The 19,383-nt window shown below is 51.1% G+C and overlaps 10 protein-coding genes across 10 annotated transcripts; 8 read left to right on the forward strand and 2 right to left on the reverse strand.

Moving 5' to 3' along the window:
- Nucleotides 1–548: 548 nt before the first annotated feature.
- Nucleotides 549–2,931, forward strand: PMZ80_004233 (uncharacterized protein; the record flags this gene model as incomplete). Its single annotated transcript, XM_064872658.1, has 2 exons — nt 549–1,482; nt 2,057–2,931. The coding sequence occupies 2 exons, from the start codon at nt 549–551 to the stop codon at nt 2,929–2,931; spliced, it is 1,809 nt and encodes a 602-aa protein (XP_064731316.1).
- A 618-nt stretch (nt 2,932–3,549) lies between these two features.
- Nucleotides 3,550–4,906, forward strand: IDH1 (isocitrate dehydrogenase (NAD(+)) idh1; the record flags this gene model as incomplete). Its single annotated transcript, XM_064872659.1, has 5 exons — nt 3,550–3,582; nt 3,632–3,692; nt 3,740–3,814; nt 3,868–4,527; nt 4,575–4,906. The coding sequence occupies 5 exons, from the start codon at nt 3,550–3,552 to the stop codon at nt 4,904–4,906; spliced, it is 1,161 nt and encodes a 386-aa protein (XP_064731317.1).
- A 75-nt stretch (nt 4,907–4,981) lies between these two features.
- PMZ80_004235 (uncharacterized protein) lies at nt 4,982–5,968 on the forward strand (the record flags this gene model as incomplete). The annotated part of the gene is made up of 3 exons (XM_064872660.1): nt 4,982–4,986; nt 5,225–5,231; nt 5,477–5,968. The coding sequence occupies 3 exons, from the start codon at nt 4,982–4,984 to the stop codon at nt 5,966–5,968; spliced, it is 504 nt and encodes a 167-aa protein (XP_064731318.1).
- A 48-nt stretch (nt 5,969–6,016) lies between these two features.
- Nucleotides 6,017–7,407, reverse strand: PMZ80_004236 (uncharacterized protein; the record flags this gene model as incomplete). Its single annotated transcript, XM_064872661.1, has 2 exons — nt 6,017–6,994; nt 7,045–7,407. The coding sequence occupies 2 exons, from the start codon at nt 7,405–7,407 to the stop codon at nt 6,017–6,019; spliced, it is 1,341 nt and encodes a 446-aa protein (XP_064731319.1).
- Nucleotides 7,408–7,871: 464 nt separating this feature from the next.
- PMZ80_004237 (uncharacterized protein) lies at nt 7,872–8,990 on the forward strand (the record flags this gene model as incomplete). The annotated part of the gene is made up of 1 exon (XM_064872662.1): nt 7,872–8,990. The coding sequence occupies one exon, from the start codon at nt 7,872–7,874 to the stop codon at nt 8,988–8,990; it is 1,119 nt and encodes a 372-aa protein (XP_064731320.1).
- Nucleotides 8,991–9,567: 577 nt separating this feature from the next.
- On the forward strand, nt 9,568–10,642 carry PMZ80_004238 (uncharacterized protein; the record flags this gene model as incomplete). The annotated part of the gene is made up of 2 exons (XM_064872663.1): nt 9,568–10,458; nt 10,538–10,642. 2 exons carry the CDS (start codon nt 9,568–9,570, stop codon nt 10,640–10,642), a joined length of 996 nt encoding a protein of 331 aa, XP_064731321.1.
- A 390-nt stretch (nt 10,643–11,032) lies between these two features.
- On the forward strand, nt 11,033–12,212 carry PMZ80_004239 (uncharacterized protein; the record flags this gene model as incomplete). Its single annotated transcript, XM_064872664.1, has 2 exons — nt 11,033–12,019; nt 12,078–12,212. 2 exons carry the CDS (start codon nt 11,033–11,035, stop codon nt 12,210–12,212), a joined length of 1,122 nt encoding a protein of 373 aa, XP_064731322.1.
- Nucleotides 12,213–14,111: 1,899 nt separating this feature from the next.
- On the forward strand, nt 14,112–16,089 carry PMZ80_004240 (uncharacterized protein; the record flags this gene model as incomplete). Its single annotated transcript, XM_064872665.1, has 4 exons — nt 14,112–14,708; nt 14,766–14,911; nt 14,960–15,481; nt 15,552–16,089. The coding sequence occupies 4 exons, from the start codon at nt 14,112–14,114 to the stop codon at nt 16,087–16,089; spliced, it is 1,803 nt and encodes a 600-aa protein (XP_064731323.1).
- Nucleotides 16,090–16,884: 795 nt separating this feature from the next.
- CSR1_2 (phosphatidylinositol transfer protein csr1) lies at nt 16,885–17,403 on the forward strand (the record flags this gene model as incomplete). Its single annotated transcript, XM_064872666.1, has 1 exon — nt 16,885–17,403. One exon carries the CDS (start codon nt 16,885–16,887, stop codon nt 17,401–17,403), a length of 519 nt encoding a protein of 172 aa, XP_064731324.1.
- Nucleotides 17,404–18,726: 1,323 nt separating this feature from the next.
- Nucleotides 18,727–19,359, reverse strand: PMZ80_004242 (uncharacterized protein; the record flags this gene model as incomplete). Its single annotated transcript, XM_064872667.1, has 1 exon — nt 18,727–19,359. One exon carries the CDS (start codon nt 19,357–19,359, stop codon nt 18,727–18,729), a length of 633 nt encoding a protein of 210 aa, XP_064731325.1.
- Nucleotides 19,360–19,383: the final 24 nt, after the last annotated feature.

Genomic DNA, 19,383 nt, shown 5'->3' on the forward strand with positions numbered 1-19,383 from the left:
TCGACAACATCATCTAACTAACAAGCAAAACAAGGTGACGGCCATGTTTGCGCATGGTTCAACGTCTGCGCCGTCTGTTAGTATGCCGATAAGCGTAATTGGTGAACCAGATCGGTGACGCAGCGAACGCGAGAAGATCTTCAAACCAAGGTTTCTTGCTTAAGCTCAGCCACTCTTCACCGCCACACACGCTTTCTTTCTCCCCGCCATCGCACTGTGCCACATTGACACAAAAGCAACGAGATGGTCGAGTCATCGTGGCTGCCGCCTATACTGTCGTCGCACGCCTAACAACAACATCTCCGAGTTCGTGGGAACTTACCGTTGCCGAACTTGAACTTTGCCATAAATGCATCAGGTAGGTTCAACCGACGGGGCCGGCACCTTGCAGAACCAGCGCAGGTCACACTTACCGAGGTTGAGGGACTTGAGAAATGTTCGTTGCAGCTTACAGACTGCATCCCCAATGGGTGTCTTGTGCTCCTTATGATGCTGGCCTACTCTTCACCTTGTTTTGACGTTCTCTCGTGCCTGCCATTCCATCAAGGATGACCACTTTCGCCGACGTGCTGCCTATCAAGCAGCTCGAATCGCACAGATATGCAACTAACTTCGATACCGACTGGTGCATTGGTACAGTTCCCAATGGAGGTGTCGTGACGAGTGCCTTCATGCTTGTTGCTTCGAAGCATATGCAGCTCACCCATTCGAAGAGGAAACAGCCCAATGTCATCAATCTACACCTCGAATTCATGCGCAGGACGGCCGTAGGGGAAGCAATATTCACGGTGAAAGATGTCAAGCTCGGCGGAAGAATATCGAATCTACATCTGACGCTAGCTCAGAAGGATGAAAGGACAGATAAGCTGGTAGATGAAGTTGAGGGATACTTCACTATGTCCAACATAGGTGCTGAAGACGGGTTGTCCTTCGATTCCGGATACAAAATCTCGCCTCAGCCCCTACCGGTCTCGCTTCCAGCGCTTCTTGAGGGCAAAGACAGCAATTACGTACGACGAGGTCGCGATCCCTTTGCAGAGTACCGACGTGCAGGACAACATATGGCAATGCACCTCATTCGACCGGACAAAAGACCTTCTGACTTTCCGAAAGCTATGATCGACCAGTGGGTTCGATTTCAGCCACAAGGAAGAGAAGGCAGACACACGAACAACGCGCTTGGCTATGTGGCTGACATATTCCCGCAGATACTTGAGCGATATGTGAATTCAGAGCTAGAGGAGGCGTCTCTAGGCCATGATCTGTCTGCCGAAGAGGCACAAGCTTTAATCAAGAGAAAACCTGGTATCCCTCTCACATACTGGTATCCTACGTTGTTGCTCAACCTAGAGGTCAAGAAGCTGTTACCCGAGGAGGGTGTGCAGTGGCTATTTGTCAGAGTGCAAGCGAAGAAGATCCAGAACGGAAGATTTGATCTTGAGGTGACCGTCCTGGATGAGGCTGGTGATATTGTGGCACTGAGTACTCACTCTTGCTTGGCTGTTGACTCGAGCAGAAATACCACGAGAGCGAAGAAAGATAATAAGAGCAAATTATAGACCAAGACAAGACAATTTAGAGCAAGTGGCGTGTCCCCTAGTCGCTGTTTCCTGGTTTCGAGGTCGTGTAAGAAGTTCTTCCAATTGCAGCTGCACCGCGAGAATGCACCTGGTCCATACAGTTGATCAAGCTGGTATATCTCAGAATGGTCGACAACGGTATGTCTAGCAACGCGCTCGTCGACACCTTCGGTTCCTTCGGTCGGCCTGCTATTGCGATACTGTTCAATTGACGGTGAGCTTCTAGCTGCCAAAATTTCATCACCCCATCAAAGGAACAGCTTGAAGGCTTGTAGATTTCCAAAAGCAGGACAAGGTTCAAGCATAGGTACGAATCTGGTCGTAAAGCAGATTTGCATGACGTACTGCTGATCATTAGCATGCAACTCCAATGTGGAGAGTGACCTCCTCAACACACCCATGTCCGTACTTATACATTCACGATTGTTCTCTCTCTATTAGACATTTCACCACCCAATCCAGCTAACCCTTACCAGTCGAGAAGAACTGCACGAAACCGCATCAACATACTTCCGTGTCGAACATGGCACCCTCCGGACTCGCCATCTTGATCGGCGCTGGACCTACCACAGGCGCTGGCATAGCAAGAATCCTAGCCTCTCCAACCCACGGCAATCTCGCCGTAGCCCTCCTTTCACGAACAGGAGATGCCGAGCTCGCGACCAAGATCTCGAGAACATCCGGTGGTGGTGTCCTCAAAGCATTCAAAACAGACACCTCAGAGCCACAGCTTAACCAAGCCTTCGAAGACATTAAATCATGGGCTAAATCAATTGACAATGATCTTAAGCTCAAACTGTCGGTCTTCAACATCAAACACTCGCACAAAACGCCGTTCGAGGAGGAGACGGCTCAGCGGTACACGGAGTCGATGACTACATATGCGACTGGAGCTGTCATCTTCTCCCAGCTCTCGCTGAAGTGGATGCTGGCTCAGTACCCGGAGCACGCCTCATTGCCCAGCGGAGCCAAAGTCATGCAGAAGGCTGGAACGATCATTTTCACAGGCACGTTGGGTAGTCTCCGAACGAACCCTGGCTTTGCAGCTTACGGTGGTGGTAGAGCGGCTGTGCGGATGTTGGCTCAGTCGTTGGCTAGAGAGTACTCAGCTCGTGGGGTGCATGTTGTTCATGCTATTGCTAATGGGGGAATCACGGACAACTTCCATGAGTACCATGCTGACTCGGGTGAGGTTGCGAAACAAGCTGGTGGGGATGACGCCGAGGCTGTCCTTCAGGGTAAGAAGATGCGGGCGGAGAGCGTGGGAAAGTTGTACCTCAGCATGATGCAGCAACCTTGCGATCTATTCGTTCATGAATTAGACATGCGACCAGCCGCTGAGAAGTTCTAGATGTCGTGGAGAAGAAGGACGAAGGCGATGTGTTCTGGAAGACGTGGGATCTGTAGTGAGCTTTCATGAGGGCGAATTGTCTCATTATCTCTGGCGGCAACCTAGTAACACATAAATAGAATCCACCAGTACCAGATCTTGTCTCGACACTTATATGGCGCTTAAGAGTGTTCAATTATGTGTTAGGGGGCAAGGGGGGGGGGGGGGGGGGGGGGGCGGTACACCAGTAGTTGTGTGTGGTCTCAACAAGATGTCTCGATGGTCGTGGCAAGCATGATTCTGGCAAGGTGTGGCAGCCACGTTGATTTCGACAAGAATCACGCACGCATACTCACATGCTGATGTACGACCAGAGACGTACTTAGGATGGCGTTCGAGAGGAATGATATTTATTACTATCTGGGGATGGTACTGTAGAGTAATCCCAATACAGGAGGCTCGGCAAACTTGCCTCCGAGCGGTTAGAATGGGCTATCGAAGCTCAGCAGTGCCGATCCATACGAAATAGCTTTCCGCAGCCTTTGCAAGATATCAATACACCTCTTTGAGCTCTTCGGGTCGCTGCATACACGATAGACATCCCCAACACACCCTCGCGCAGCTTGTCTTCCCATTGAGATGTCCTTCGCACGATCAACGCGCAGCGCGCAGGTAAGAGAAAGTATCCCACGCGACAACAAATAGATGCTAAGTTACCCAGTCTTTACTGCGGGCAGCCTCGAAGATCTCGACACAACCTACAGCGCCTTTTCTACCTCGATGTACGATAATTGAGGCGCTCGAAGTACCTCATCTAACATTAGCTCAGCCTATGCGACAATACAGTCCGATATCTTTAAGCCCACGAAGTATGGCGGAAAGTACACAGTGACCCTCATTCCAGGTACGAAACCAGCTATGATAAGCGACGAGCTCTTCTGACAGCTGGGTGAATAGGTGACGGTATCGGTGCCGAAGTAGCAGAAGCCGTCAAGACGATATTCAAGGCCGACAATGTGCCAATCGAGTGGGAACAAGTCGACGTGACCGGTGTCGAGTCCGGCAACAAGAACGCAGAAGACCTCTTCCACCAGTCAATAGCATCCCTCAAGCGAAACAAGCTCGGCCTCAAGGGTATCCTCCACACACCAATAGAACGATCCGGCCACAACTCCTTCAACGTTGCCATGCGACAAGAGCTCGACGCCTACGCATCAGTGGTATTGATCAAGAACATTCCAGGTCTGGAAACACGCCACAAGAATGTCGATCTCTGCATCATTCGAGAAAACACAGAAGGTGAATATTCTGGTTTGGAGCACCAGTCTGTCAGCGGTGTCGTCGAATCCCTCAAGATCATCACCCGGACTAAGGCTGAGAGAATCGCCAAATTTGCATGTGCTTTTGCTATTGCGAACAACAGGAAGAAGGTCACTGCTATCCACAAGGCCAACATCATGAAGCTTGCCGACGGTTTATTCAGAAACACTGTTAAGAGGGTTGCTGAGGACTACCCAACGCTGGAGTACAATGACATGATTGTGGATAACGCTTCTATGCAGGCTGTGAGCAGGCCGCAGCAGTTCGATGTCATGGTTATGCCTAACCTTTACGGAGGTGAGTCTTGCAAATCTGAGCGGTTCGCAATGTGCTAACAAACTTAGGTATCCTCACCAACATCGCAGCGGCGCTCGTCGGCGGCCCAGGTGTTGTGCCAGGCTGCAACATGGGCCGCGACGTCGCCATCTTCGAGCCCGGGTGCCGTCACGTCGGTCTCGACATCAAGGGCAAGGATCAAGCCAACCCCACTGCACTGCTTCTCTCTGGTACTATGCTGCTGAGACATCTTGGCCTCGACGACCACGCAAACAGGATCTCCAAGGCTGTATACGAAGTCATTGCTGATGGTAAGGTGCGAACAAGAGATATGGGTGGTGATGCTTCCACGCATGAGTTCACAAGAGCGTTGCTGGACAAGATGGAGGCCGACCTGTGATTTGTGTTATGATTGTTTTTGAGCCGCTTTTGAGTCTTGTACAGTGCACTAGGAGTGGTACGACGTGAAGGTGGAATGAAGTATGACTTTCATCTTTTCTGCATCTCTTCCTTGTTTACTACTTCGCTATCAAGCTTGTCGCGGCCCTTGCCTACTCGGAAAACCACGATTCGCATCGCGCATTGACATTTAAGATTGTCGCTTTCACCGTTCTACAGAAATTCGACAAGAAGTACCGATCTCGACCCTATCGTTGATGCAGAAGCTTTTGATGCAATAAGTGCAATCGACGATCATGCCTTGGAATTTCAACGCCAGAACAAGGGTAAGCAGTTGGATTCATTGCCTGGTTAATAGCAAGATGTTGCTAATTACTACTAGCTTCATCGCCGCCGCTCCCAACTCGAACCCAGAAATCAAAATCAAGCTACGAGCATATACATGACAATTGCAATATGGCATTATCAGCCGTTCCTCCAGGTTCATCGAGCGAACATGCCAAGGTCGGTTCAAGGTAAGTACATCCTCAAGCAACCACCAGCAATGCTCTGTTGTGCTGACGCCATATAGGAGTCGATAGATAATGCCGTTAAGCTCCATGATGACGATCCATTCGGCATCGCACGCATGATTCAGTTCTTCTACACCAACTCGTTGGACCTCGATCTCGGTGCGATACTAGTGGACATGCTTGATGAAGCCAGTGCTGAGCCGGATATGATCATGCCACCGAGGATGCCAGACACAGGTACGTTTCGAATCGCATATTTGATGTGCCTGCTTGCAGACAGACATCACATCTCAGCTCTCCGAAAGCACACCTTCGAGCACGTTCTGAACGACCTCGACTTTGCGGTGCCGCATTCCTTCCAGCCATTCGACGCCAACACATACTCCATGCTCGTGAAGTACGGACACGAGTTACTCGATCTCTACAATCAACTCATAGACAAGTTAAGCGCTCTGTGTGTGGCGGCCTCGGGAAGAGGCGATGGTCACCTCCGGAAGGTGTGCGACGATATCATGGTTGGGGATGGGAACTTCGCTGTCGCGTGTATGTAACGTGAGCATGACAGTTGCTCATCTGGTCATTGTATTCTATCTCGTGACCTACTCGTCGTCGCTCAAGTCATATACCTCGGTGTCGAGCGGTGCCTGCAAGTCCATACCAGGATGCACCTTTTCAAAGTGCGGCTTCCAGCATGCTCGCGTTTTGTACACCTGCTTGCAACCTGACACGGGACATGGAAGCTCACGACGTGCTCGACGACGCTTCTGCTCCCTGATCTCCTTCTTACTTCTGACCCTATTGTCCTCTTTGGCTTCCTTCCAGTTCGACTCTGCCAAAGTTGCACGATGGTCGTATCGAAGCCCCGGATGGTGCTTTCTGAAGTGTTGCCATGCACCATTGTTACTCTGATGTCTCTGCATGCAACCGTCAGCAAGACACTCGTATCCAGCCTTCAGATGTGCGCGTGACGCTCTCGTGGCTGCTGCGTGTGTTGCTCGTGCTTTCTTCTCTTGTTCCGAGATATGATCAGCCTTGGCTTGCAATGCCACAGATATTTTCTGCTGAGCCTGGACTCTGAACTCGGGAATTTTCCACTGCGCTACCATGTGCGTAGATGATGTGTCGCTCATGCGTTTCTTGTATTCCTCATCAGCCCACACGGCTTTCACCTTAGGGATGAGGCTGGCGTACCACATCGCATGCCATGCTGGATCTGCATGTCTTTCTGCAAGCTGTCTGCGGAAGAACTCACGCTTTTCGTCAGTGCCATTAGTCTTAGCCATATGCGCACGATACTCAGGGGATCGCACGAATGTCCGACGTGAGCGAGCTTGAGACACGTAGCTGTCGATGAGGACAATAGATTCCTCCGTAAGCTCCTGATCGACACCAAGGATGACAGGATCAAGAACTGTGCTGGACCAGCGAGTGTCGATCCATGCTTTCAGCTTCGACAAATCGACGCGGACGTTGTGCTCTATCGAGGCTCGCTCGATCACCTCGTATGCATTGATGAGAGCATTCTTATCTGCATAGCGGCGCAGGAACAGTGGGTGAGGGAGATGAACAAATGACCACTGGTGCTTCTTAGTAGATGCAGACGATGGACAAGCTTGTCAAAACGTACCTTTGAGCCATTGATCATGGCTGTGCTTTCACGACTGAACGAGTCATCGATGAAGCGAGAAGCAGGCTTCCCGAAGACGAAAAGGACAGGCTTGTCGCTGCTTGCTTGCAATGAGTCGATCAGAGTCCGAGCATAGTTCAGGTAGGCGGGATAGCATTTTTCGTGTCGATAGATCTCTGCGGCATCGCGTGGCTTACCATCGTCGTAGAAACATTGGTAGCGCTTGCAGATCAAGTCGAAAGCGAAGCCATTAAAGAAGTCGGGGAAGATGTCTTTCAGAAAGGCGATGCTAACGTTGACTTCATTCTCGAAGATGGAGGAGTAGTCTTTGATGCCAGGTTGTATAGGTGGCCAATGGAGCATGTAAGCGACATCTGTCTGTGGACTGCCGCTAGGTGCTTCGATGTCCGCAAAGCCGCGTGTGTTGGCACATTCGTCAGGATCAGTCTGGTCGAGCTCGTATAGAAAGTCTTCATGTTTTTTTGTATTAGTGGGTTTAAGTTTTTCCAAAAATTAATCAAGTCATCTTGAGAGATTGTGAAGAGCTGCGCTTGGGGCGCAGCGGCGCGTCAAGTCGAGTGAGTTCTGTAGACGTTACAACACCATGAATTGTACTGACAACGAGGTATAGACCGATACAAAACGTTTTGCAACACCACGAAAAGTGCGAAAAAGATTTTTCTACGCGTCAATCGCGACGCGTCAAGCATCGATCACGCCATCACAACAAACAGCATCACTCGCCCCACCATCACCTTCACTTGACCTTTACTACCACACGCCACGACCTCGAGACCATCCCTCACCGCTACGACAACTTCTACAAGATGGCACCGATACCTGTAGTTATAATTTGCGGTTTTCTTGGGAGTGGTAAAACCACTCTCATTCTCAACCTTCTTCCACAATTTCCAAAAACCTACAAACTCGCCTTGCTGAAAAATGAATATGGTGATGTAGCCGTTGATTCTGCCCTTGCCTCCGAAAACAGCATCTCCGGCGTCCGCGAGCTGCTCAATGGCTGCATATGCTGCAACCTCGTCGGCCAACTCGGCGATGCCCTCTTTGAGCTCAAGAACGAAGTCAAGCCCGACCGGATCATCATCGAGACAAGCGGGAGCGCATTCCCAGCTACGCTTGCGATGGAGGTCAACCGGATCGCACGTGAGAACGAGGGATCCTTCGTGCTGGATGGTGTGGTAAGTGTGATTGATGTTGAGAACTGGAAGGGCTACGACGATACGAGCGTTACGGCGAAGATGCAGGCTAGGTATACTGACCTTATCGTCTTCAACAAGTGGGAACTGGTCGACGAGAGGGCATTTGAGACGTGTCTCGATCGGGTTGGGGATCTGGATGTGCAGACTGCTTGGGTGAAGAGTCGGAAGGGGGTGGTGGATCTTGATGTTGTGGTGGGTATTGATGGGGCGTTGATCAGTATGAAGGAGGAAGAGTTGGGGAGGGACTTGGTGGGAAGTAAAGGCGCGGATGGTCATGGACACGGTCATGGTCACCAACATTATGAGAATCATCAGGATGAGGTCGAGGTTCTGAGTGTAGTGCTCAAGGCAGATGACGGATCGACAGCAACTGGGATCGACATCGAGGCATTCGAAGATTTGCTTCTGAGCGCGCCGAAGGACGAAATCTATCGGATCAAAGGTATGGTTGCATCGGCCAGTTCTCCTTCAGACTCTACCGGCGAGACGCCGAAGTCATCAACCTCTGGCTTGCACGTCTACATACTCAATTGGGCATTCAGCAGATGGACGTACACGCCTCTACCCTCTGCAGACTTGGCGACGCTGAAGGGAGCAAGTGCTCGGCTAACGTTTATCCTTGCTCGTGGTGAGTCTACGAAGTGGAAGAAGAAGTTGGATCAAGGAGCGATGCTTCAGCTGGAAGATGGAAAGAAGGGACAGCTGCACATCCAGAAGATTGGTTGAACTGAGGGTGGTTTCACGTCAACCTGGACGCCCATCATTCGCTACAGAGTTGTGCGTAACATTACACGTCGCTTCGAAGCTACGCCGTCAATCCACATCACCCCCGTCCAACATCCGGTGCCTGGAGTATGGCGAGAAGGTGGGCACATCATAGAGGCTACAATCGTGGCTTGATTTGTTGGGCGGCGGCCCGGCATTCCAGCATCCTCGCAACGGTTCCAGACACAATACTATGCTTCCAAGTCGTTCTTTAGAGACAATCAGAACATCCGACATGCTGCTGCCAAGGTCACGTGGCTTCCATCAGGTACACAAGACCCGTGGGCTGTCAACTGCTTTGACCAAGCACTGGCCCAGCGCCTACAGGAAGCTTCTTGTTGGACAAGGAAGACCTCCACGGCCATCGCTACCCTTTAAAAGATGTCACTCGCATGGCTCATGCATTTGGTCTTGCCACAATCACACAAAACTAACATGCTGCTCCGAAATAAAAAAAACCTGCAAAGCTGTACCGCATCGATCGCGCAGACGTTCCCAAGCAATCGCGACTGTGATCGACGTCACTCATGCAAGCTTCATGCCATATGACAAAGGCTTCCTTGACCTACCCGCAGAAGTCCGAGAGATGATTTACCGCTATTACGTCCTTGGTGGTCAAAGCAAGTTCCGCTTCGCAACCAGGTGCATTCATAACCAGCGGATCAGTCCTGTCACTGGAAATGACGACAACTCCAATCGAGACCCGAAGCCTTTTGACCAAGATCTCAAGCCAGAGAACATTCCCATATGTCAGATATGCGAACGAGATCGAGACCTGTGTCTCATCGGGAAGGAAGACCAAAGCAAGAGATTCTTGTATGACGAAGAGAACGATGGTGCATTACGACCGTGGTCAGCTGGTCACCATCCGAATGTCCTAACGAAGCAGAGCAACTGTGCCCTTTTGATGACTTGTCGGACCTGCTACCTAGAAGCCATCGACATGTACAAAGCTGCTCATACCACTGTCGAGTATTATGGGAGCGATTTCACCCTCATTCTGAGATATCAAGCCACATCTTTCCTGGAGAACATTCGCCACCTTACGCTTCATACCAATGATTTCATCCAACAATACCAGTATGTCAAGCATGGACGAGCTGCTTCTGTGCCATTCCACGCGAAACAATACGAAAGCGCTTGGGAGCAGATGAGGAGACTACCTTTCGACAAGCTTCTCACCCTGACCATTGACACCCGACGCGATGTCAGCTACATGCGTGATTGGCCGCTTGAGGCTGAAGACATGCGGGAGTGGCTGTTGTATCTCGAATCAATACTACACAGACACCGAATGACACCATACAAGCTCCAGAAGATGATAGGCCAGTCATTCCCACAAGCCAAGGTCTGGTGGAAATTCTGCCTTTCATGGGGAGCAGTCGTGGACAGCAACTTACCGCGCAGAGTTCGAGCTCCGGGACTGAAAGTGAGTTGCACCCCTACCCGAGCTAGACCTTCTGCTTCGCAATTTTCTGTCCGATGCTGACATGTGTGATATCTGGTAGACGTTTGCTTGTCGAATACACGAGGATGATGTTGAGGTGTTGGAGGAATATGTGTGGGTCGCAAAGGTACGGCTGGCGGGGACGTTCCACCCGTTCGGCTCCTGAGGCTCCTATTCGGATGCCGTCGACCTGGAATGAGCGGGCACCAAGTGTCTATGAGAGGCGTGTATATGGAGTCCACGGGACGCTTCTGCATGCGGAATGAGGCGGTGAGCCACGTCTCTGCCGAACTCCAACGTGCGAGCATGAGTTGATGACACTCAATTAACTGGAGAACAGTCAATTGTACAAGCAAGCAAGCAAATTGTGCATATCTGGATTATCGATGCTTCTGGATCGTCCCGTGATGCGTACAATTGATTGTGCTCAAGCAAATAGGGCCATGGGAGTTTGCTGTTGATAGCGTTGTTGGTTGCAGCACTATGGCGTGGTAAGTCTCTCGTTTCTTTCCTATCACCTACCTCCCACTGAAGATCAAAGACTTTATCCTGAGCTATGTCAAACACAAGCGGAAGATCGGCAGCGATACAGTACGACAAGCAACATCTCCTCGGGATACCACCAGAGCTTCGAAACATCATCTACAAGCACTATTTTCGTGATGCCCAGAGCAAATTTCGCTTCAGATCTGAAATGCCACACGAAAGCTCTGCTGGTCTGGACAAACAGACGCAATTTCCCCTCTTCAGGATCTACTGCAACCTTACCTGCATGTTCTGTGAAGGGTGCCGCGATAGACGACTATGCAAGAGCACACTTGGCAACGAGCAGTGGCTGTGGGATCAGGAAAACGACGGTACCTTGAGCCCGTGGCTGGAGATTCGGCGCTGGCAGTCTCAAGACGCCATGTATCCAGGCCACCCATTTAGAGATGACGGAGCTGCGGCTCCCGATGCTGTCGTTTTGATCAAACAAAGCCGTCATGCTTTGCTGCTCAGCTGCAGCCAATGTTATGTGGAAGGAACGCAATTCTACGCGGAGGCTCGCAATGTTGAATACTACAATCCCGCTATGACACATGAGTGGACAGCTCTCTTGCGAGCCCAGCCGCAATCCTTCTTGGCCAACGTGAGGCATCTGACATTTCACGACTCCCACATGGTCACGCTGCTGCGCCTACACCACGGTGATGCCGAAGACAGCTTCTATACAGGCACAGATTTCTGGGCAGAGAGAGCTCGCAGAGCACTGGACCCCATGAAGCAAGCCGGAACATTCGGCAACCTTCTCACATTGACGGTGGACCAACGACACAATAGCCTCGAGTCTTCACGTGTCCGAAGGCATCCGCCAACGACAATACAGCAAGCAAGAACTTGGGGCATAAGTGCGTCGACCGAACCTATGATTGCCAGGTTAAGGCTCGCAAGAGATGACTTGTTCCCTCAAGCGAAGCTTTTCTGGAAGTTCCAAGTCCAATGGACCAACACAAGCATCACCGACGGAAGCAGTAACGGTATACTCAGCGAAACCGGATGGAAGGTGAGTCGGCTAGCGCCGGGTCGGTGTTGTGTACGGATACTGGCTAATACTTCGGCAGACATACACATATCAGATCGACGACACCGAGGATCCTATCGTCGAGGACCAGAGTTGGACGCTGAAACGCAGACCTCTAAAGCGCAGACAATTGCTAGATGGCACGTATGCTCCAATCCGGTATCTAGCACATTGATGCAAAAAGCCTGTAAAGTGGAAGCCATAACTCAGCAGCATAAGTGACACCATTTCACCCTCCACGAAGCAGTCAACCACATCCCTCCAGGCCATATACGATCACTTAGAGAGCATGCCCAGCTATACTGTCCTAGCCTGGTTTCTTCCTGGTGTCTTCCTGGTGGGCAGCAGCATACAGGTGTTTGGGCGTAAGCATGTTGACCTGCGACCAATCGTAAGGCATAGCAGCGCTCTACTTGTATGGCGGAAGGGTCCGCATCTTGACGGAAGGATGCTCTATGTGGACCCACTCAATCGCAAGGGCAGCGCGGTCCGTAGCCCTCTGTGGCAACTCCGGCGGGCCAAAATGAACCAGCGCGGCGTTCATGGATTGAGACTTTGGCATGCATGCACATCAACATGCAAAGGGGGGGCGAACATTGAACCGTAACGCACGTTCAGCTAAGAGAGAGTGATGACTGACGTGAGTCCGCGGTTTACGGTCATTCTTTGGATCGATGAAGGAGGGGTGCAGGAGAATGCCCATTATTGCGAAGACATCCAACCAGCTGGTTTGGGGTATAGTATAATCAAACCTTCGCTTGAGCTTTCTAGACGACCTACTCTGGGCGTGGTTGGCTTGTTATGCTCGGCATCTATCCATGATGGCGTTGGACGGCCCCTGTAACTGCTTTGTTCAGAATAGTAAAGGCCGTTGCTGGAATGCGATACTCTGCACAACGCAAGCACTGCCGCCGCCCAGAACACCGTACAAACAGAAGCCTATCCAGTTCGTCCACGCTTTTTGGCCCTCCAGGTACAGTACTGATACATGCGCATTCATCGCACCAATCAATGGTTACACTATTCACCACCCCGATGGGCAGCAGATACCCGTCGATCATGCTAACTGATCGTGACGCATTGTTCACGATCCCGAGACCACGAACTACCAGTTGATGCAGTTTCAGGCAAATCAAGCGATCAATTGATCTGGTTGGGCTAGCTGACTAGTGATGTGATTCGCTGGAGAAAGTTGCGGGACAGTATTTCCGTCCTGCACCTCTTTATTCACATAACAAATCATTATTGCGGAAAGCAGGCGCTCCAGCTACTGTCCTCTACAAGACCTTCGTAGAGTTTGAATGCTGCTTTTAGTCATAGGTCTACAGCCAGCACAGTACAGCAAAGCTCAGGCACCATCGAGATGTTGGTAGGCGAATGCAAGCTCGGGTTTCATCATCCAATCGGATGATGTGCCTGGGAAGTGCCGGAGAGTCGATTGGTATTATAATTTAGGACCTCCCTCCATCTAGAACCATCACTTCATAATGACAAGATCATTCTTCTGACGGGTCAAGATACGTGCTTCCCAAGTGCGGCGAGCGCTGGGAAGATTTCATTGATGGTCTTTTTGATTCGAACGACTTCAAATCTCCGCTATCTGGAGATGAACTAATAATCTGAAGAGGTGTCCATTGAACTGCCACCATTCTGAGAGGCCCCGGAATCATCTTCCCACCAACCCATTCCAGGCAAATTCGCTTCGACGTTTCCGATCGGGGACATCACTGTGTCGTCATTTGAGATCGCCCTTCACTGCCTCGAAACTATTTCCTGCCATGCCGAAAGTTTGTGATGCCTGACGATGATCTAAGTCGGTGAGCATGCAGTGTACCACAGCACCAACACCAACACTGCACGTTTGCTTTTGTTTCTACTAGATGGCTTTCGCACTCCAACCGCAGCGTTTGGCTTCCACATCATCACATTCATTTGAGCCGTCCACGCCTGCCTCTAGAGGCGCGGCTTTGTCGAAACCAAAGGCATCCGTTGCTTGCTCAGCTTGCAAGAGAAGAAAATCAAGGGTACGTAGATGAGCGCTCTAACGCTCGCGAGCCGACTGAACGGTTGAGTAATGCCATTGCGATCTAACAAAGCACAGTGTACAGATGGCGCGCCCTGTCAAGCGTGCAAAGCGCACGGCACAGACTGCATCAAGGACGAGTCAGAGGATATGAGGCGGCGGCTGGCTATGAAGAAGCGGCTGGAGTCAGCTGAGAGCGATCGAAACTTGCTCGATAGCCTGTTGGAAGTGTTCAAGATCGCCAATCGCGAGCAAATCAATTCCCTCATCAACCTAGTGCGCAGCAACGCACCACGACAGGATCTCCAAGCGTTTCTGGACAACAAGTCCCCTAGCCCGGACAGCACGGATCATTTTAATTCGGAGTCGGTTGATGGAGATGCACCTCGAGTGCACCGTAAAAGGCGCCGCACTGGTGCCATTGCTGACCTGATGAACCCACCGATTCAAGTGAAAGCAAGCCCGTGGACTACAGTAACTGACGACGACGACTTCGTCTCCCATCTGATGTCTCTGTGGTTCACCTGGGCTCACAACTGGTGGCACTGGGTAGACAGGGTTTTGTTCCTCGAAGCGATGCAATCTCAAGACCTGGACAACCCATTGTGCGCTCCCTACCTGGTCAATATGATCCTTGCCGACGCATGCGTAAGTCAATCTGCCACGTTTTTTTAAAATGCTAGATGGGATGCTCATTTCACTCAGCTTCTCGACGTTATTGATGAAGACGAGGATGAACCTCACCGCTCACTACGAGATCAATTCTACGCCGAAGCTAGAAAGGGCATCGAGGCCGAGGAGGGTCGAGTTTCGCTGACTGTCCTTCAAGCATCTGGCGTACAATGGACCTAGTAAGTGGCCTTCCCTATTCAGCGTGCTCTTGCTCATGCATTTTCTAGTTTAGACATGAACGGGCAGGACAAGCTCGGCCTTTTGGTACTTACCGAACAAATATTCATGACGAAAGAATTGGACAAGTATCAAGAAAGATTGCGCAAGGACCCAAGTATATCACCAGAAACTCTATCAAAGGTCGATAAGGCGATCAATAGCCTTGAATGGGCATTGTTCGCCTTGAACACATTCACATTAGTCGGTTCTCGAAGAGCTCATACAATCAAATCCCCAGAGCGACCTCACCCGAAACAAGACGACCATGGTCACGCCGACTATGAGGCCTGGATTCCATACCCACGAGGGACTCCACAGCTTGAGTTCCATGAAGGGTGCCATTTCGCTTGCGTTACATCGCTGGCTCGCGTAGCACACAAGAGTGAAACTTTGTTCATGAAGACGGAAGAGAACCATAAGGGCGGTTATCCATCGTTCGACATGCATCGTAAGCTGGAAGAATGGGCAAACCAGACACCATCATGCATGAAACTACATGATAACTCTATGCCTCATGTGCTAGCACTTTAGTAAGTTTTCCCTTATGGCAACCTCATGTTTTCCTCCCCTCGGAATCGCGAACTATAGTAACTCTTTCAGCGCCATATATAACTGGACCGTTCTCATACAGGCCAAACAAGTCGCCGCCGCCAAGGGTGGTGAAGCCAACAAACCGACTATCACAACTACATGGTCATCGTCCAGCACTGATTATTGGCAACAAATCTCAGTTACCGCATCGGTTACCATAGGTAATTTGATGGGCCTTCTGATATCGAGGTGGGGTGTCGAAAACTTTCCTGTCATTTTGATGCATCCCGTGTCTTCGGCTCTACTTGTCCTGCTCGAAGGCGTAGAACACGAGAGTCAAAGAGAAGCATTTGTGAATATGTGCGTTGCCCTGCGGGCAGCCAGCAGACGGTTCAGAGTGGGAAAAGGGATCATGAAGTTGGTGAAGGATAAAGCAGTCGAAATGGGGGTGACGCTACCTCGAGAGACGGAGCAGCTATTTCATTTCGAAAGGAGAGGGCGTAGTGAGTCTACGGGGAACGGGCAGTGGGAAGAGACTCCTAAGGGAGGAATAGGCATGCATTATTTGCTGGAGAAATGGCAGGATCTAGACCTGGATGAATATTGATAGCAGGCTGATGGAGATCAGGAGATCTCTGGGTCATGCAGTTGGCGTCGCATATTCTGCAAGCTGGATTGCAATGCAGCGTGGATGGGTCACCGGAGTGTCGCACGGCAACGAGGATTGGGCATCATCAATGGAAGGGTGCCAGCTGTCCTAAGGGAGTCAGGCGTGTAAAAGAATCTAGCATTTGCCAGCATTTCTTGGTCAATCAAAGATGCGAAAAGTCCTCGGTGTGCACCGGCGTACTTATGTTATGGAATTTGGCTGCAATATCAAACATGAGCATGACTTATACCGACACCGCCTCAACAATGAAAGCTTCAGCTTCTTGTTGTAACAACTTGCGCTACTACGTTGGATTTGTGTGTTGCGTACGTGACATTGTCAAGGGGCCCAATCTTCGAACGGTAGACTGATACGGGCGGAGGCTGTAGCACCCTGTTCAAGACAGTAGTACTATGTATCTTCTTCCAGCTGTAGCTGTGAGGTAGACGTCAGGCTGTCCGAGATGAGAAAGTACATCAGCTGAGACCAGGGCAGGGAAGAGTGCTGAGAGCGTCCGTGCTAGAAGCTTCCGGGGGCCCCGCTTGACTGTTGGGACGCGCTTGCTGCCTCAGGCACAACTATGTCATCGCGGGGTCGTTCCTGCTAGCGGGACATGTGCTAATAAATCATGCAAACATAAAAGCTCTACAGTACATACGCAGTTCGACGCTTACCCTCACCACTCATTACACTATCACACAACCTCATCTACCATATTAAACTCTCACAAAACACTACATTCAAACTGCCAAGATGGTCCAAAAGGTCTTCTTCGACGTCCAGTACGCCGAGTCCAACAATGCACAGCCAAAGACTGAGAGAATCAACTTCAACCTCTTCAACGATACTGTCCCCAAGACAACTGAGAACTTCCGAGCCCTCTGCACCGGCGAGAAAGGCTTCGGCTTCAAGGGCAGCTCCTTCCACCGAATCATCCCCGGCTTCATGCTTCAGGGTGGTGACTTCACTCGAGGCAACGGCACTGGAGGAAAATCGATCTACGGCGAGAAGTTCGCAGATGAGAACTTCAAGCTCACACACGACAAGAAGTACCTGCTCTCCATGGCCAACGCGGGACCAAACACAAACGGCAGCCAGTTCTTCATCACCACCGCTGTTACTACTTGGTTGAACGGAAAGCACGTCGTCTTCGGCGAGGTCGCTGATGAGCAGAGCAAGAAAGTTGTGGACGCTTTGGAGAAGACTGGCAGCAACAGCGGTGCGATCAAGTTCTCCTTCAAGCCAACCATCTCGGACGCTGGTGAATTGTAAGGTGGAGTCAAGAGATGGCAGAAAGATACAATCTACAACACTGAAGGCAGTCGTCTGTGGTGGCAGGATGCTGATCAGCAGATCATGAGGAGTGATGCTCAGTGGAAGAGCACTATGTCTAGCGACATGGGCGCTGCAGACCCCTAGGCACAATCAGCCTGTGGATAGCAGAAAACAAAAGCTGAATGAACCACAATTTCCACCAAGATAGATCCTTCCTCATATTTACCAAGTGTCAGTGCTTCGATCGTTGGGCTCCACTCTTCTGGCCTCGGAGACAACACACGTGCGCCTCCCTAACTTCAGCTCGACGCCGACCTCAGCAACAAGCTTCAGAAGCCACACGTATATTGTCTGCTTCACTGAACGGGTTCTTCACGCAGCCCCCATCGCGCCTTCTGCTCTGCCATGAGTTCAGTAGCACCTTTCCACCACCTCCATTCCACTTGTTCTCGAAACCTAGCCTCCGTCGCGCCACTTACCTCCGATCACAAGCATGGCGATCCGCTGCACCTTCCCAATCACTACATCCGCACACCTTCCTCGTTTCTCCCCACTGCAACACCTCACACCTCCATCGCACCTGCCCCCTCCTCACCACGTCTATCGCACCTGCCTCGTCAAAACCAGCGAGCCTGTTCGCACCTTCCTCTGCACCCGTATCGTGCCTGCCTTCCTTCCCATCTCGGTCGTACCTGCCTCAGCACCACCGTTGCACTTTCCTTCCCTGATACCCACCATCCGTAACTACCTACCCGCCCCTCCTTCCTCATAAATACGTTCCTCGTGAATAGCGCCTTTGCCGGTGATCTTCGCTGGGTGGCCTCTCCGTGACGGCAACCAACGTAAGTAGTACGTCGTCATGGTAGCTTGTCTTCATTGCGGGTCCTTAGCGGCTATGCTGTTCGAAATCTGCTGTGGGGATCAGTACAGTAGTGAGCTAGCTGTGCGCTGGACAGGAATATATATTGCGAGTCCGAGCTTTGCGGGTTCCAGCGCGCTGGAGGGGCTCAAGGGGGCGAATGGGTGGCTGGTTGTAGCTCCTGTAGCGATGAGGGAGATGGCGCATGGGCATGTTAGGATAAAACGCTCGCTGTTCGACATCTGTGAAGCAGTGTAAGGCTAGTATGGAGCCGATGAAATCGTGAAGTGGAAAGGGAAAACCGATGGGACAGCAGGTGTCGAGTGTTGTACATCATTAGCATCTATCCTATTAATACCTATCTCTCATGTTACAGATAATTTATGTGCCGCAGAACGTAGCAGCAAGTTTACCACCGCAGATGTACCTCACGCAACCTTACCACGCAACTCAACTACCCACTAATCACGCACACATCCCTCATGCCAATTCTCCAAATGCAGCTTCAACTCTCGTCTGCTCTTGTACGGACCTATAACATAGAAGCCTCCTTCGCAGCCAGAGCCAGGCAATTCAGGTTCACCATCCCACATGCTGCTATGGTGGCACCCCACAATAGGACAGTAGACGAAACCCGCTCGCAACCAGAGGCCAAAGTGCTTCGGCCTCCAATGCTCAAAGAAGTCTTCTCGAGAGCTGAGAAGGGTTGGACAGGGGCAGTCTTCTTCGGGGCATTGGTGTTCTTTGTATGGGGCACGTTGCGTACGAGGACGACCTCGCTTTTTAGGGCCTGTGGATGCGACTAGGTTCGTTGTAGAGGTCGAGGAGGAGTCTGGAGGTGGTGTGGAGTGAGATCTCGACACATTGCTATGTGAGGCGGCAGAGACTGCTGGACCGCGTGATTTGCGTGCTGCGCTGGGGTGGGCTGTGTTTTGTGCCTTTGATTTTGCGTCGTGGTTGAGATTGTTTACGCCTCGTGAACCCTGCTGTAACTGCTGATCGAGAAGAGTCTTGTGTGGATTCGACGTAACGTTCGGTGGTATGAAAGCAGGCAGCTGCTGTTGGTGTGGCGTATCCACCGCACCCGCAGGCATTTTCTCACGTGGTGGTCTGAGGTT

This window comes from Knufia obscura (genome assembly GCF_036327395.1).
Source record: "Knufia obscura strain CCFEE 5817 isolate CBS 148926 chromosome Unknown scaffold_4, whole genome shotgun sequence".
Classification (NCBI taxonomy): domain Eukaryota; kingdom Fungi; phylum Ascomycota; class Eurotiomycetes; order Chaetothyriales; family Trichomeriaceae; genus Knufia; species Knufia obscura.